We start from the raw sequence: 17746 nt of genomic DNA on the forward strand, positions 1-17746 counted from the left end.
GAACTGAAGCTTTATGAGCCTGCAGCTTGTACAAAAACACACTTCATGAAAATGGAAACAGGAAATTCACACCAATTAGCTGGTGATATCTCTAAACACTTCTTATGTCACAGTTCAGACAGTCACTGGCATCATGAAAGAATTAAATTCTATACAGTTATAAACGAAGTCAGTGCAACATCATTGTGTCCCTGAGATCATGTATTTTCATCTTAACGTTTGCATATACCTGTGTCCAGGTTTGTGTTAGGATCTCGCTATTTGCTCATGTTAGCTAACTTAATCACTAAGCTAACAACTGTCTAGGTTGCCTGCATTACTGGTAACAGCCTGTAAACTGATTTCTATGTAGACAATATTTAATGTGAAAATCCTTTTGTACTCCCTTGAGTTCTTCAAAGCATCTTTTCTGCATCTTAGCAGCAGCAACCTTGTTCCACAATGAAACAAGAAATACAGTCCACTAGTGTTAGAACAATCGACTGGCTCCCTGTGCAACAGACTCCATCATGTAAGCGCACAAGCAGGCTACAATTTTACCATTTCAACCTTTATTTTAAGACAGCTTTATAACGAAATTAAGAGAATGATAAGGTTGTTATTGATGGTAGAATATTATTAATGCTTTAGGTCACCTGACTCATTCCATTCAGAAGTTTGGACTTTCCATTTTTATCAGAATAATAGAAAATAAATAGATTTGTGCTAGATACATCTTCTGGATGCACTGGGATGCATCATCAGTGATGTAACCTGGGGTCACTGGGTGTTTTGGGTCTTTCAACATCAGACACCCTCGCCAGGGTGATCCAGCTCAGGTTGATCAGACCTCTGCTTGTGTCCCAGCACCAACCACCCGTGGATCAGCCCTCTTTATCCACAGCTGCCTTGTGGCCTTCTCTGCAGCTTCACATATGGCCCTCTTCTTAGCCACTCCTGGTAGGCCCAGTAAGTTGAAGACTTTGCAGAGTGAGTGTCCTGCAGAACCTCAGCTGCCCACCTCTATTGGCTCACAGTGAGTCTTCCAGCCCCCTTCCCGGCACTGCTCCACTAGCTCCTTGTACTTTGCGCATTTTCTTTCATTTCTCTCTTCCATCTGCTCTTCCCAGGGCACTGTGAGTTCCAGCAAAGGCAGCTCTTTTGTTGCTTCGGAGATGATGATTATGTCCGGCCAGAGTGATGTTGTGGTGATATGCTGAGGGAACTTCAGCTGCTTCCCCAGGTTGGCTTGCAGCTGCCAGTCAGGGGCTGTGCAGAGGAGACCTGACCTTGTCCTATGCTGTCAGCAGGGTTCCTCTCCAGCTTTGACAAAGGCGATTCTCCTCTTTGAGGCAAGGTGGTGTTTACCATAGCTGATGGCATTGCACGTGCTTTCTGTCACTGCCTTCAGCACTTCGTCAGGGCGCCAGTGGGAGCGACCTTTTGCAAGAGCCTTTGGATCCCCTTCCAGAGCATAGCTGGCATGCTGGTGTCTCACACATGGAGGTTGGCTGGACTTCACAGAGTGTCGTACACAGCCTGGACTGTCACTGTCCGCTCCAGCACGTCTGCTGACCCTTCCCTCAACAATCAAGCTGACCTGCTTCTCACCGCACCTGGAGCAGATCTCCATTAGGAGCCTTTGTTGGAGACACCTCTGCTCCAGTGTGGTGCCAGATCATTTCACCACATTGCCATAACCTGGACTTAGACCACCACCCTGTTCCTCTTCACCCTGCAGACTCTGACTTAATCTCCCCTCAGGTTTTTGTTTGTTACCAATATTCTTCTTTTTCTGTTCAGTAAACACTGTATTCTCCCTTCAGCACCATGCGCATGAATCCATTCTTTCACTACCCCGTGACATGAACAAGGAAACAGACGCAATTGAAAGTTTGCCTGGATGATGTTTGTTCAGGTGATTTTGCGCTGTAGGACGCTCTCCCACTTTGTCCATGCCTCCTGCTGCCTGAGCCCAACTGTCCCGCTCACTGCTCGGACCTCTTCCTGGATTAGCCGATGTCTCTCCTTTCCTCGGGCCTTGCCCACTGGGGTCTTTGGAAAAAGGCCCATGCCAGCTCTCCTGGTTGCCAGCATGCCCACCAGCTCCTTCTGCCTGAGGCGTGACTCCGCCACCTCCACTGCTCTCTCCACCCTCCACTTCCTCTCTGTTCTCATCTCAATGCTAGCTGCTGACACTTTCTGGTCCCCGGAGTCCCTGTAATGAAGGGCTTCTCTTGTGCGTGCCACCATAAATTCTTCAGTGAGACCACTGAATGGGAGCTGCAAGATGTTGCTGGTCCTGTAGAGGGCAGCACTGCTGAGGCTGCAGGGGAGGCCCAACTACTTACGAACAAAGCTAGTGTTCTTCCTTTCCACGGACTCCACTGTTGCTACTGGAATGAAGTAAACCAGCAGTGGCCACAGGACACGTGGTAGGATGGAATGCTGGGAGATCCAGGCCTTAAATCCACCTGGCAGGCCTGACTTGTCAACCTTGGTCAGCCAACTTTTCAACTTTGTTGGACCTCTGAATGAGGGCGGTGTCTTTCAGAGATGCATCAAAAAACTTCCCCAGACTCTTCACTGGCTGCTCAGTGATGGAGGAGATGACAGTTCCAGCCAAGGAGAAGTGGAATTTGCCAACCACTTTCCCCTGTTTCAGTGCCATGGATCTTGATTTGGCAGGCTTGAAGTCATTCTGGCCCAGGTGACCAGTTTCCCAAGGTCTCACAAGATCCACCTCCCTCCTGGCACTGACATTGTTGTGACAGCCATCCATAAACGCTCTTGCCAGGGGCTTCTGCACACCAGACCTAGTTAGAGGGCTTCTACCTTCCACCTCACCTGGCTTGGCCACCCTGTTCATCTCCAGGGCGAAGAGGATGACTGAGATGGTACACCCAGTTATTACCTCCGCCAAGGAGGTTATGTTTTTGCTGGCGTTTGTCTGTCTGTCTACTTGTCTGTCTGTTCGTGTGCAAGATAACTCAAAAAGTTATGGACGGATTTGGATGAAAATTTCAGGAATCCTGCTCCAGTGTGCTGTCTTTCCGTGCTGTCAACTGTCTTTCCAGTGGTCACCAACGCATGCTTGGTTGTCCCCTTATCTCTTCCTAGGTGTCACTGACTAAGCCAAACTTCTATGTGCAAGATTTGAATTTCTTTAGGACTTTGTGACCTTGTTAGTACTAACAGCACTTCACAATGTGACACCTCAATTCACACACCAGTGAAATAGTCCTGCTCAAGAATGGAAACCAAACCACCAACCCTCTGGTCTATAGACAATCCGCTCGACCTCTTAAGCTACATCCACTCCACTCTGGAGCAAAAGTGCAGCTATGAAACCTCCTCCTGTCCGTATTTTTCTAGCAAGAGATAATTTGGCAAGCTTATTTATTGATTCATTCATTCATGTATTGTAGGTATTCATTACTTTGACCAGAAGAAAAACTAGAAGGCCAAAACTTGACTTAGATGTTCAGTGTTTACAGTGTCTAATAAACTCAAAGGTCATTCATGCCCAACAATGTTGAATAGTTTTTTTTTCTAGGGGAGGGTGAATAATTAGTGTTTCTATCCTCCAAACTGTCTTTATTCTATCAGACTAGGGCTGGGCGATATGGAAAAATAAACATAATATCACGGTATTTTTTATATCAGACGATATTGATATGTATCACAATATAAATCAAATCACCATTTTTGTCAAGCTTAAATTTTCCGCTGATGTGAAGACATCAAAAGTTTATTTTTGATTTAAATATGATTTATTTTCAGTCAGAGGATGAACAAGACAGATGTGCTGAAGAACATTGTCCAACGGTTTCAGAGAAATAAAACAGGTGCATATATTTAAAACTAAACTAAAAGTCTGACCAGCAGGAAAAAGCTTTCAAGTTTTAAAAGGGAACACAAACAAAACAGACCATTACATTTGTTGGTCAACTCCAAATAAATAAAATCTTCACTCCAAAAAGGTTTGTGTGGAAAGGCCAGTGTTTGCATTCTTTGCATAGGCTACATGTATTCATTCGGTACACCTCCATATTGTACTGAAGGCCCCAAACTGAAACAGCACAAACAAGTGCACATTACAGCCCAACTTTTCAGCAACCCAGTGACCCGAGTTCTCCGTCAAATTTTTTCCCGAGGGAACATTCATTATCTCCGCTGCAGCCCAAACATCAGTGTGTGCGCTGCGGCTGCTCTTACACCTGTGCTGTGGGCGTGGCTCTAGCATGATTGATTCGGTGCGGCACTACTTAAATATGATTGGCTGTTCTTATGTCTGTCAAAACATGGACAAATGAAAATCGAAATTGTATCGAGCATGTCTCATTTCAATAGTTATATATTATCGTTTTATCAGCCAGCCCTATATCTTTATAAACCCACCACTAGTCAGGCTCTACAACATTAACTTGGCTTGAGGGGCTTCAAGGGGTTTATCATTAAATATAATGACCGAATTTGAGTGTCTAACCATTGGTTAATATGGTGGGACTGAGTAAAACTTTGCCAATAGACAAAATGGAAAATGCATTAGGAAACACCCTGACACAACGTGATGTATTTGACTGACACACACACACACACACACACACACACACAAATCATGCCTCAACATGAAATAAATCAAACCATATGATATTTCTATCATTTTTCATCTTACACTGGAAGTGTGTAATCTTCCAGAGCAGTTTCTCTTGATATAATTTAGACATTTTCAGTGCTTTAACATGATAGTTATGTGTCAACTAATCTACCAAACTATTTTTTCTTTCTAATTTTCATTTTCTATCAAGGCAAAGGATTAAAAACTAATTCTCTTCCAACTCATTTCCTCCTTGAAAAATCCAACAGACTGAAGTGTATGTGCTCTTATTCTCAGAGGTGCTGTACATTGGACTTGGTAAACTGTGCTTCTCTCTGGGATCAATAACCTACCCACAGCCTGATGATAGGATGGGGGGGGGGTAGTGAGATAATTATACGCAGCTCTATATTTGCTGGTGTTTTCCACCCGGGATAGGTCTACAGTTACTGTGGAAGCTGTTTGGACTGGTGTGAATGCACGTAACACAGTGTGCATCTGTTTGAGAGGACCATGGAGACAGAAAAGAGAGCAAGAGGCAGTGTTGTTTGTGTGCTTGAATTGTGGCTCAGTGTGGGGGTGTGATACTGCAGGTGGCTGGCAGACTCACTCAGACAAACCGTGAGGAGGAAGAAAACCTGATGGAGGGATGGAAGGCAATCTTTCACTTTGTCCTACCAAACCCTTGCATGAGGAACCATATTGATGAGAGGTTAAACATGTAAGATTTGCGTGCTTTGTTGAAGTGTGTTCTGTTACAAGTTGGTCATTTGTTGGCTGCAGCTAACTCTATTTTGAAGTTAAACTTGCAACACTCCAAATGAGCTCTAGGACAGAGCTTCCTTCTGCAGCTCTGTCCTGACACTCCAAAAGAATGTAAGGATACATTCACCTGATGTTGTTTCATGCTCTTATGGAAAAGTGAAGCCACCTTTGAAAGCTTTCATGTTGAGACACAGCAGAGTCATGTCCAGGGCACAGTCTGATCGATGATTGGGAATTACAAATGTCAATCATGAATTTCACCCATCCCACCCCCTTACCACCAGCCTGAAAACATCCACAATTAGCCAGAAACGTGCATCATAGAGAAGGTTTTGTGTCTTTTTCTGGGAACATCCTTGGGTTCTTCAGTTCCAGACGTTGCTCCTCGACAGCACAAACAGCTCCTGAAGCTAACATTAGTTTAGAAAGGCAGTTTGCTAACGTCCATACTCAAGCAGCTGCAGCACAAAACACACTCCAACACAAACATTCAAGGAAACAAGTAGACTTGAATCTCACAAACGTCATCATTATAACCTTATAAAAGGAATATGAATTTAAATACTATCGACTTAAATGTGCATAAAAACAGACTGTCACAATAGAAATTCATAAACCATTTTTGAAGTAAACACAGTGTACTTAAACAGCTGGTGGGAGTTGTTTGTCAACATTAACTAACTCCATTTCTAACATGATGATTGTGACAAACACTGGTGGACACTTTTCAACATTTTTCAGACATCTTAAAAGCCATACAACTTGCCGGTCCAACGTGACATCATCAAATTGCAAAAATATACACGCCACTTTTAATTGCTCTTAATTGGTGTGTTGTGAGTATGCATTCTACGAGTTCCACGTGTATGTTCACACCGTGTCAAATACCACGCACTGAGGATTAGGATTATGGTTCCAGTTAGGGTTAGGGTTAGGATTATGGTTACGGTTAGGGTTAGGGTTAGGGTTACGGGTAGGGTTAGGGTTAGGATTATGGTTACGGTTACAGTTAGGGTTAGGGTTAGGATTAGGATTATGGTTACGGTTAGGGTTAGGGTTATGGTTAGGGTTAGGGTTAGGGTTAGGATTAGGATTAGGATTATGGTTACGGTTAGGGTTAGGATTATAGTTACGGTTACAGTTAGGGTTAGGGTTAGGATTAGGATTATGGTTACGGTTAGGGTTAGGGTTAGGGTTAGGGTTACGGTTAGGGTTAGGATTAGGATTAGGATTATGGTTATGGTTAGGGTTAGGATTATAGTTACGGTTAGGATTATGGTTACGGTTAGGGTTAGGATTAGGATTATGGTTACGGTTAGGGTTAGGATTATGGTTACGGTTAGGGTTAGGGTTAGGATTATGGTTACGGTTAGGGTTAGGGTTACGGGTAGGGTTAGGGTTAGGATTATGGTTACGGTTACAGTTAGGGTTAGGATTAGGATTATGGTTACGGTTAGGGTTAGGGTTATGGTTACGGTTAGGGTTAGGGTTAGGATTAGGATTATGGTTACGGTTAGGGTTAGGGTTAGGATTATAGTTACGGTTACAGTTAGGGTTAGGGTTAGGATTAGGATTATGGTTACGGTTAGGGTTAGGGTTATGGTTACGGTTAGGATTAGGATTAGGATTATGGTTACGGTTAGGGTTAGGATTATAGTTACGGTTAGGATTATGGTTACGGTTAGGGTTAGGATTAGGATTATGGTTACGGTTAGGGTTAGGATTATGGTTACGGTTAGGGTTAGGGTTAGGGTTAGGATTATGGTTACGGTTAGGGTTAGGGTTACGGGTAGGGTTAGGGTTAGGATTATGGTTACGGTTACAGTTAGGGTTAGGGTTAGGATTAGGATTATGGTTACGGTTAGGGTTAGGGTTAGGGTTATGGTTACGGTTAGGGTTAGGGTTAGGATTAGGATTAGGATTATGGTTACGGTTAGGGTTAGGGTTAGGATTATAGTTACGGTTACAGTTAGGGTTAGGGTTAGGATTAGGATTATGGTTACGGTTAGGGTTAGGGTTATGGTTAGGGTTAGGGTTAGGATTAGGATTATGGTTACGGTTAGGGTTAGGATTATAGTTACGGTTAGGATTATGGTTACGGTTAGGGTTAGGATTATGGTTACGGTTAGGGTTAGGGTTAGGATTATGGTTACGGTTAGGGTTAGGATTATGGTTACGGTTAGGGTTAGGATTATGGTTACAGTTAGGATTAGGATTATGGTTACGGTTAGGGTTAGGATTAGGATTATGGTTACGGTTAGGATTAGGATTATGGTTACGGTTAGGGTTAGGATTAGGATTATGGTTACGGTTAGGGTTAGGGTTAGGATTATGGTTACGGTTAGGATTATGGTTACGGTTAGGGTTAGGATTAGGATTATGGTTACAGTTAGGGTTAGGGTTAGGATTATGGTTACGGTTCGGGTTAGTGTTAGGATTAGGATTATGGTTACGGTTAGGGTTAGGATTATGGTTACGGTTAGGGTTAGGATTATGGTTAGGGTTAGGATTAGGATTATGGTTACGGTTAGGGTTAGGGTTAGGATTAGGATTATGGTTACGGTTAGGGTTAGGGTTAGGATTATGGTTACGGTTAGGGTTAGGATTATGGTTACAGTTAAGGTTAGGATTAGGATTAGGATTATGGTTACAGTTAGGGTTAGGATTATGGTTAGGGTTAGGATTATGGTTACGGTTAGGGTTAGGGTTAGGATTAGGATTAGGATTATGGTTACGGTTAGGGTTAGGATTAGGATTATGGTTACGGTTAGGGTTAGGATTATGGTTACGGGTAGGGTTAGGGTTAGGATTATGGTTAGGGTTAGGGTTAGGGTTAGGATTATGGTTACGGTTAGGGTTAGGATTAGGATTATGGTTAGGATTAGGATTAGGATTATGGTTACGGTTAGGGTTAGGATTATGGTTACGGTTAGGGTTAGGGTTAGGATTAGGATTATGGTTACGGTTAGGGTTAGGATTAGGATTAGGATTATGGTTACGGTTAGGGTTAGGATTAGGATTATGGTTACGGTTAGGGTTAGGATTATGGTTACGGTTAGGGTTAGGATTAGGATTATGGTTACGGTTAGGGTTAGGATTATGGTTACAGTTAGGGTTAGGATTAGGATTATGGTTACGGTTAGGGTTATGGTTACAGTTAGGGTTAGGATTATGGTTACAGTTAGGGTTAGGATTAGGATTATGGTTACGGTTAGGGTTAGGATTAGGATTATGGTTACGGTTAGGGTTAGGATTAGGATTATGGTTAGGGTTAGGATTATGGTTACGGTTAGGGTTAGGATTAGGATTATGGTTACAGTTAGGGTTAGGATTAGGATTATGGTTACGGTTAGGGTTAGGATTATGGTTACAGTTAGGGTTAGGGTTAGGATTATGGTTACAGTTAGGGTTAGGATTATGGTTACGGTTAGGGTTAGGATTAGGGTTATGGTTACAGTTAGGGTTAGGATTGGGATTATGGTTACGGTTAGGGTTAGGATTAGGGTTATGGTTACAGTTAGGGTTAGGATTAGGATTATGGTTACGGTTAGGGTTAGGATTAGGGTTAGGATTATGGTTACAGTTAGGGTTAGGGTTAGGATTACAGTTAGTATTATGGTTACAGTTGAGGGTAGGATTAGGGTTAGGATTATGGTTACAGTTAGGGTTAGGGTTAGGATTAGGATTATGGTTACGGTTAGGGTTAGGATTATGGTTACGGTTAGGGTTAGGATTATGGTTACGGTTAGGGTTAGGATTATGGTTACAGTTAAGGGTTAGGATTAGGGTTAGGATTATGGTTTCAGTTAGGGTTAGGGTTAGGATTACAGTTAGGATTATGGTTACAGTTAAGGGTTAGGATTAGGGTTAGGATTAGGATTACAGTTAGGATTATGGTTACAGTTAAGGGTTAGGATTAGGGTTAGGATTAGGATTACAGTTAGGATTATGGTTACAGTTAAGGGTTAGGATTAGGGTTAGGATTAGGATTACAGTTAGGATTATGGTTACAGTTAAGGGTTAGGATTAGGGTTAGGATTAGGATTACAGTTAGGATTATGGTTAAAGTTAAGGGTTAGGATTACAGTTAGGATTAGGATTACAGTTAGGATTATGGTTAAAGTTAAGGGTTAGGATTACAGTTAGGATTATGGTTACAGTTAAGGGTAGGATTAGGGTTAGGGGTTAGGGTTATGTGAACCAGAGATCTTGGCGTAAAATGACACGCCACCAAATGCTGTTGAATAACACATGAAAAGACAAAAATGCATAATAGCATGCCAAATGCCGTAAGAAGTGGCGTGACATCCACCGTGCTTTCATGAGATCAGTGTCACTAGTCAATCAAGAAAACAATGAATAATGAAAGTAGCATTTATCTGAAGCCACAGACTGAGGTGGATGTAGCCACTGTGACGTCACTGCTTGGGTTTTAGACTACAATACTCAAGTCTTTGCCTTTTGGACGTCACCACTTTGATGTTTTAGAGCCAGAAGTGACCATATTTGGACAAGATGGTAGAGCAAGGGAAGGGTTAGAGATGAGGAAAAGCCAGCTGTGGAGCAGCTCGTCTGTCAGGAAACAGTTTCAGCTGTGGTTTGAATGGGGCTTTAGTTGTTCTTTCTAAGAGCTTTTAGCTTTTGTTTGTAGCTTTTTCTTTTTGTTGGAGCTTGTCGTTAACCTCGGTCAGTCACATCCATGGAATGTTTTAGCTTGTTTGTGACATTCTACAAGCAACTTCTGTTCTTCACAGTAAAACTGCATGTTCTAAAACTAGAGATTATGCAGTAGAGGCTATAACTACAATGTATCTGTTCATCATCTCTAGGTTCTTAATGACTTGTTGAATTCTTTTCTCATTTCTCTCACTTCTTAACAGCCAAACTCATTTTAGTAGTAACTCACTGGAGAGACAGTGATAAGGAGCCGTATAGTGTTTGCAGTATGGTGGAATTATGCTTAATGTAGAATATATTATTTTTTTTAAATCAAGGCAAAACAATAGTAAGTCCAATTAAAAATCTAATTGAATTCTGATCATTCTAATTGTCCAGTCATCCTTCAGTGTCTTTGTTTTCTGCTCCTCAGTCGCAGGGTGTTACAAAATTCTTAGTGTTGACTACATGCCTCACCCTTTCTCCCAACGCTTGGATCAAAAATCCTAAAGGAAATGCTGCCCTGGTTGCAGCACAAGTAAGGCCAACAACCGACTCCCAGAGCAACACAGACTCCCAACAGAGACTCCATCAAAGCATACACACATCACAGATGAAACCTATGAGATCTGATCTCCTACAACCAAAGCACAAAGCCAAACGTTCATGTTAGCAGGTCCACTCCCCCTGTGTGCACCATCATGTAGTCGGATGTGGCAGCACATGAGTCTTCAGCTGAGGGCAGATTGAAGCGAACCCTAATTAAACATCACAGCTGTACAGAGAGTGAGACGGAAGGAGGCGGAGAGTGAGACGGAAGGAGGCGGAGAGTGAGACACAGAGGGAAAAGAAGACTTGGCCAGGCTTAGCATCCAAACACAGGCTGCATGCTTCCATTAGTATTAGCAGTTGGACGCACATGTTATTTGTTCTTCCAAAAGAAAAAAAAACAAAAAAAACAAACATTTGTCCTTTTACCAAGCAAAATTTAATAAATAAAGACAAAAAAATCCCTAAACCAAATAAAGCCATGCTGTTCTTGCATTGTTCCACGTGCACAGTCAGGACATGTGTTCATTCTGTCCAGGTACAGAGCATGGACATGCCAACAGTCCACCTGCCGTCATTAGACAAACACATGCTTTTATCTGTCTGACATCAGCAGGATGGATGTTCAACCATTCTTTTTTCTCAATGAAATGCAAGTGCAAATGGTCATTCAAATGTTTCCTAGCAACAAGAAGTATCTATCTGTTGGAGCAACAATGCTGAGGTAGCTTCCAGGAGGACATTTGTCCAAGTGTACCGCTGCTCTGAAGTCAAGAACACTCAGATTATTCACGTGTGTCTTTAAGGTTTTGGAGATGAAAAACTAAACCAAAAGAGCTGCATTTTCTACACAACATTATTACACATGGAACATGTATAGATAAAGAAAACATAAGATGTCTGGAATAGGTGTCAGTGACGTAACAGCACAGCTGTGTGACATCTCCTATGTAAAGATGCTTTTTAGGTGGCATTAATGAGTAGTGTTTTACAGGGTAAAAACAGTGGTTTTGTGCCTTAACAGCATTTATAGGGTTAAAGGAAAGAAACCTGTTGCTGCATTGCTGCATTTACCTCTACACTGCAAGACAAAAAAGAATGACAATAAGGTTTTATCAACACTCTACTTTCTGGGAATGCACTTTGTGTCTTTTTTTTTTTTATCAGTTCAACAATTTCTGTAAAGCCCTGAGAGGCGACTTTGTTGTGATATTGTGCTCTACACAGAACAGTGAATTGAATAGTCCTTCATCTTGTCATTAGAAAAGTAATCTAAGAAAACACAGCTATCTATTTCCTAGTGACACGTTCCATCGCATATGAAGCTAGATTTAACCAGTGACAACCTAAAACAATGGTTTACAGAATACACCAGCACAGGAACAACAAGCTTTTCCTCTTTTTCTCTTTCTCCTTTCTTTCTACAGACAACCGGCTTCTATATTTAAAGGTATCGGACTCATTTGTAGCAGAACATTTGATGTGATGCAGGTCCACATTGTCACCTTACACTAAAATAAACCATTCATTTTGGCTCCAGTTCACAGTTTTTCTGTTTCTGTCTGTATTCTGTGCTTGATACCGCTGGCTTTTCTGTGGGTTTTTATGAGGAACTTAAAAGCACAAGTAGGCTTTCAAACATGAGACTTTCAACTAGAAACAGTGATTCAAGATTTATCGCGATAATTACTGATACTACGGTATACATTTATCCCTATACACGTTTCAGTGTGGATGTCCACAATATAAATGTTGGTTGTTGTTTTTTTGGTCTTTTGTGTTTCTTTTGGTCCCATTGTCCTATTCTTACTATACTTCAGACTTTTAAACTTCTATGAGGTTCCAAAACTCAGTCTTTGCACTGGTAAGACCCAGTGGTGAGTCAGATTACAGGCAGGTGAGAATGTCTGTATCCTAATCAGACTGCAGCTGGTGACTGATGTTCTGGTTTGGGTTTTTTTTAGACTGCCTGGATTCATCCTCGAAAAGTGCAGACTGGTGCAGAGGTGTAGTACTACTGACAAAAACACACAAACCAAACCCCCACACAACTGTTGCGCTCTTTTCCTTGTGCGCATGCATCTACAGCGTGGACCCTTTAGAGTCTGCACTAAAATGACGTCACTGTCACGGACTCAGGTTCATCAACTGTGCAGTGACGTCACATTCGATGGGGAACTTTGAGCGCCCTTCCCTTTTCTTCTAACTCTCACCTGTTTCTCCAGCGCTTCCTTTCCAGTAGTGGACATTTTGGGCGCCGGCGCGCGCTCGCAGGTGCATCCTTCCAGCAGGTAAATCCCGGAGGGTCGCGCGCTCTGCTCGTTCTCGAAGTAGAACAGTATATTCTGGTAGAGGGCGAAGAACTTGTCGTGCCAGCGGCTGTTCTCCGCCGTCTTCTTGCTCAGGTATCCGCGCTTCGTGCCCTCTTTACGCGCCACCGCCGACAGAAACAGCGCGTGCCCTTCGTTGTAGCGGACGCTCTTCTGCATTTTTCTTCAGTTGGAGGAGAAAAAAAAAAGGAGCTGCTTTCACCGTCAGTCCATGTTTGCAAACGGTGCGCTGCGGACGAACTTTCCCAGCGGGAGACGCGCTGCTTTCTGCGGTTGTTTCAGCGGCGCACGGAAAAGTTAGCGCACTTAGCGGAACGGGAGCGCGTGCGCGGTGGAAGTCCTGGTCCGAGGAAGTCCGAGAGTCCGAAAACACACACGCATGTGTGGGTCAGCGCACAAAACACACACGCATGTGTGGGTCAGCGCACAAAACACACACGCATGTGTGCGTCACAAACAGACAGCACAGAGAAATAAGAAAGTAAGAGAGAGAGAGAGAGAGAGAGAGAGGAGAAGTGGATACAAGTGGACCCAAGCAGAGCCGAGAGGAGGAGCAGAGGAGGAGCAGAGGAGGAGCAGGCCTAAGCGGCTTTGACTCCCGTTAACTCTGTCCCCGTGCACCAACACTTCACCGCACATCTCCCTCTCTCTCTCTCTCTCTCTCTCTCTCTCTCTCTCTCTCTCTCTCTCTCTCTCTCTCTCTCTCTCTCTCTCTCTCCGGTGATGCGCGCTCATCTTAGAGTTGGAATTAAAGGCGGAGCGAGAGTTGTCAGCGTGTGGTGAAGCCTGTGACAGACAGAGCATCTGACAAGTGGTAGGATTTGTTGGTGCATTATTAATGGAATTGGATCAAAGAGTTCAAACATGAATCCACAGAAAAAACACTGAACCTTGACTTCACTCAAGTGCATGATGGGAACTCATGAGGACCTTTTTCCACCAGAAGCCCTGGAACTGATTCACCTGGAACTTATGTGGGCTAAAAAAAAGTTCCTGGTAACTGCGTTTCCACCGCAGCCCAAAGTTCAGGGTCAGTTATTCAAATCAGGCTGATGATGTGTGAGGAGCAGAACCAGAACCTGTAGTCCAGTTCATGTATGAGCAGAACCAGAACCTGTAGTCCAGTTCACGTCTGAGGAGCAGAACCAGAACCTGTAGTCCAGTTCATGTATGAGCAGAACCAGAACCTGTAGTCCAGTTCACGTCTGAGGAGCAGAACCAGAACCTGTAGTCCAGTTCATGTATGAGCAGAACCAGAACCTGTAGTCCAGTTCACGTCTGAGGAGCAGAACCAGAACCTGTAGTCCAGTTCATGTATGAGCAGAACCAGAACCTGTAGTCCAGTTCACGTCTGAGGAGCAGAACCAGAACCTGTAGTCCAGTTCATGTATGAGGAGCAGAACCAGAACCTGTAGTCCAGTTCATGTATGAGCAGAACCAGAACCTGTAGTCCAGTTCACGTCTGAGGAGCAGAACCAGAACCTGTAGTCCAGTTCATGTATGAGGAGCAGAACCAGAACCTGTAGTCCAGTTCATGTATGAGCAGAACCAGAACCTGTAGTCCAGTTCACGTCTGAGGAGCAGAACCAGAACCTGTAGTCCAGTTCATGTATGAGGAGCAGAACCAGAACCTGTATCCAGTTCATGTATGAGCAGAACCAGAACCTGTAGTCCAGTTCACGTCTGAGGAGCAGAACCAGAACCTGCAGTCCAGTTCATGTATGAGCAGAACCAGAACCTGTAGTCCAGTTCACGTCTGAGGAGCAGAACCAGAACCTGTAGTCCAGTTCATGTATGAGCAGAACCAGAACCTGTAGTCCAGTTCACGTCTGAGGAGCAGAACCAGAACCTGTAGTCCAGTTCATGTATGAGCAGAACCAGAACCTGTAGTCCAGTTCACGTCTGAGGAGCAGAACCAGAACCTGTAGTCCAGTTCATGTATGAGGAGCAGAACCAGAACCTGTAGTCCACTTCATGTATGAGCAGAACCAGAACCTGTAGTCCAGTTCACGTCTGAGGAGCAGAACCAGAACCTGTAGTCCAGTTCATGTATGAGCAGAACCAGAACCTGTAGTCCAGTTCACGTCTGAGGAGCAGAACCAGAACCTGTAGTCCAGTTCATGTATGAGGAGCAGAACCAGAACCTGTAGTCCAGTTCATGTATGAGCAGAACCAGAACCTGTCGTCCAGTTCACGTCTGAGGAGCAGAACCAGAACCTGTAGTCCAGTTCATGTATGAGCAGAACCAGAACCTGTAGTCCAGTTCACGTCTGAGGAGCAGAACCAGAACCTGCAGTCCAGTTCATGTATGAGCAGAACCAGAACCTGTAGTCCAGTTCACGTCTGAGGAGCAGAACCAGAACCTGCAGTCCAGTTCATGTATGAGCAGAACCAGAACCTGTAGTCCAGTTCACGTCTGAGGAGCAGAACCAGAACCTGTAGTCCAGTTCATGTATGAGCAGAACCAGAACCTGTAGTCCAGTTCACGTCTGAGGAGCAGAACCAGAACCTGTAGTCCAGTTCATGTATGAGCAGAACCAGAACCTGTAGTCCAGTTCACGTCTGAGGAGCAGAACCAGAACCTGTAGTCCAGTTCATGTATGAGGAGCAGAACCAGAACCTGTAGTCCAGTTCATGTATGAGGAGCAGAACCAGAACCTGTAGTCCACTTCATGTATGAGCAGAACCAGAACCTGTAGTCCAGTTCACATCTGAGGAGCAGAACCAGAACCTGTAGTCCAGTTCATGTATGAGCAGAACCAGAACCTGTAGTCCAGTTCACGTCTGAGGAGCAGAACCAGAACCTGTAGTCCAGTTCATGTATGAGCAGAACCAGAACCTGTAGTCCAGTTCACGTCTGAGGAGCAGAACCAGAACCTGTAGTCCAGTTCATGTATGAGGAGCAGAACCAGAACCTGTAGTCCAGTTCATGTATGAGCAGAACCAGAACCTGTAGTCCAGTTCACGTCTGAGGAGCAGAACCAGAACCTGTAGTCCAGTTCATGTATGAGCAGAACCAGAACCTGTAGTCCAGTTCACGTCTGAGGAGCAGAACCAGAACCTGTAGTCCAGTTCATGTATGAGGAGCAGAACCAGAACCTGTAGTCCACTTCATGTATGAGGAGCAGAACCAGAACCTGTAGTCCACTTCATGTATGAGCAGAACCAGAACCTGTAGTCCAGTTCACGTCTGAGGAGCAGAACCAGAACCTGTAGTCCAGTTCATGTATGAGCAGAACCAGAACCTGTAGTCCAGTTCACGTCTGAGGAGCAGAACCAGAACCTGTAGTCCAGTTCATGTATGAGCAGAACCAGAACCTGTAGTCCAGTTCACGTCTGAGGAGCAGAACCAGAACCTGTAGTCCAGTTCATGTATGAGGAGCAGAACCAGAACCTGTATCCAGTTCATGTATGAGCAGAACCAGAACCTGTAGTCCAGTTCACGTCTGAGGAGCAGAACCAGAACCTGCAGTCCAGTTCATGTATGAGCAGAACCAGAACCTGTAGTCCAGTTCACGTCTGAGGAGCAGAACCAGAACCTGTAGTCCAGTTCATGTATGAGCAGAACCAGAACCTGTAGTCCAGTTCATGTATGAGCAGAACCAGAACCTGTAGTCCAGTTCACGTCTGAGGAGCAGAACCAGAACCTGTAGTCCAGTTCATGTATGAGCAGAACCAGAACCTGTAGTCCAGTTCACGTCTGAGGAGCAGAACCAGAACCTGTAGTCCAGTTCATGTATGAGCAGAACCAGAACCTGTCGTCCAGTTCACGTCTGAGGAGCAGAACCAGAACCTGTAGTCCAGTTCATGTATGAGCAGAACCAGAACCTGTAGTCCAGTTCATGTATGAGCAGAACCAGAACCTGTAGTCCAGTTCACGTCTGAGGAGCAGAACCAGAACCTGTAGTCCAGTTCATGTATGAGGAGCAGAACCAGAACCTGTAGTCCACTTCATGTATGAGCAGAACCAGAACCTGTAGTCCAGTTCACGTCTGAGGAGCAGAACCAGAACCTGTAGTCCAGTTCATGTATGAGCAGAACCAGAACCTGTAGTCCAGTTCACGTCTGAGGAGCAGAACCAGAACCTGTAGTCCAGTTCATGTATGAGGAGCAGAACCAGAACCTGTAGTCCACTTCATGTATGAGGAGCAGAACCAGAACCTGTAGTCCACTTCATGTATGAGCAGAACCAGAACCTGTAGTCCAGTTCACGTCTGAGGAGCAGAACCAGAACCTGTAGTCCAGTTCATGTATGAGCAGAACCAGAACCTGTAGTCCAGTTCACGTCTGAGGAGCAGAACCAGAACCTGCAGTCCAGTTCATGTATGAGCAGAACCAGAACCTGTAGTCCAGTTCACGTCTGAGGAGCAGAACCAGAACCTGTAGTCCAGTTCATGTATGAGGAGCAGAACCAGAACCTGTAGTCCACTTCATGTATGAGCAGAACCAGAACCTGTAGTCCAGTTCACGTCTGAGGAGCAGAACCAGAACCTGTAGTCCAGTTCACGTCTGAGGAGCAGAACCAGAACCTGTAGTCCAGTTCATGTATGAGGAGCAGAACCAGAACCTGTAGTCCACTTCATGTATGAGGAGCAGAACCAGAACCTGTAGTCCACTTCATGTATGAGCAGAACCAGAACCTGTAGTCCAGTTCATGTATGAGGAGCAGAACCAGAACCTGTAGTCCAGTTCATGTATGAGCAGAACCAGAACCTGTAGTCCAGTTCACGTCTGAGGAGCAGAACCAGAACCTGTAGTCCAGTTCATGTATGAGCAGAACCAGAACCTGTAGTCCAGTTCATGTATGAGGAGCAGAACCAGAACCTGTAGTCCACTTCATGTATGAGGAGCAGAACCAGAACCTGTA

At 44.3% G+C, this 17746-nt stretch overlaps 1 protein-coding gene across 5 annotated transcripts in view; it reads right to left on the reverse strand.

Annotated features, from left to right (window-relative positions):
* rasgrf2b (Ras protein-specific guanine nucleotide-releasing factor 2b) overlaps positions 1 to 13255 on the reverse strand; it is a 179615-nt gene extending 166360 nt beyond the window's left edge. For 4 of the 5 annotated variants that reach the window (XM_030142633.1, XM_030142634.1, XM_030142632.1 and 1 more), the window contains exon 1: positions 12763 to 13254. In XM_030142633.1, the coding sequence (XP_029998493.1) occupies positions 12763 to 13038 (276 nt within the window). In that variant the 5' untranslated portion in view covers positions 13039 to 13254. Of the gene's footprint in view, positions 1 to 12762 lie in introns of all 5 variants that reach the window. The other variant, XM_030142635.1, reaches the window with a different exon arrangement.
* Positions 13256 to 17746: the final 4491 nt, after the last annotated feature.

Source organism: Sphaeramia orbicularis, chromosome 9, assembly GCF_902148855.1.
Source record: "Sphaeramia orbicularis chromosome 9, fSphaOr1.1, whole genome shotgun sequence".
In the NCBI taxonomy this organism is placed as follows: Eukaryota; Metazoa; Chordata; class Actinopteri; order Kurtiformes; family Apogonidae; genus Sphaeramia; species Sphaeramia orbicularis.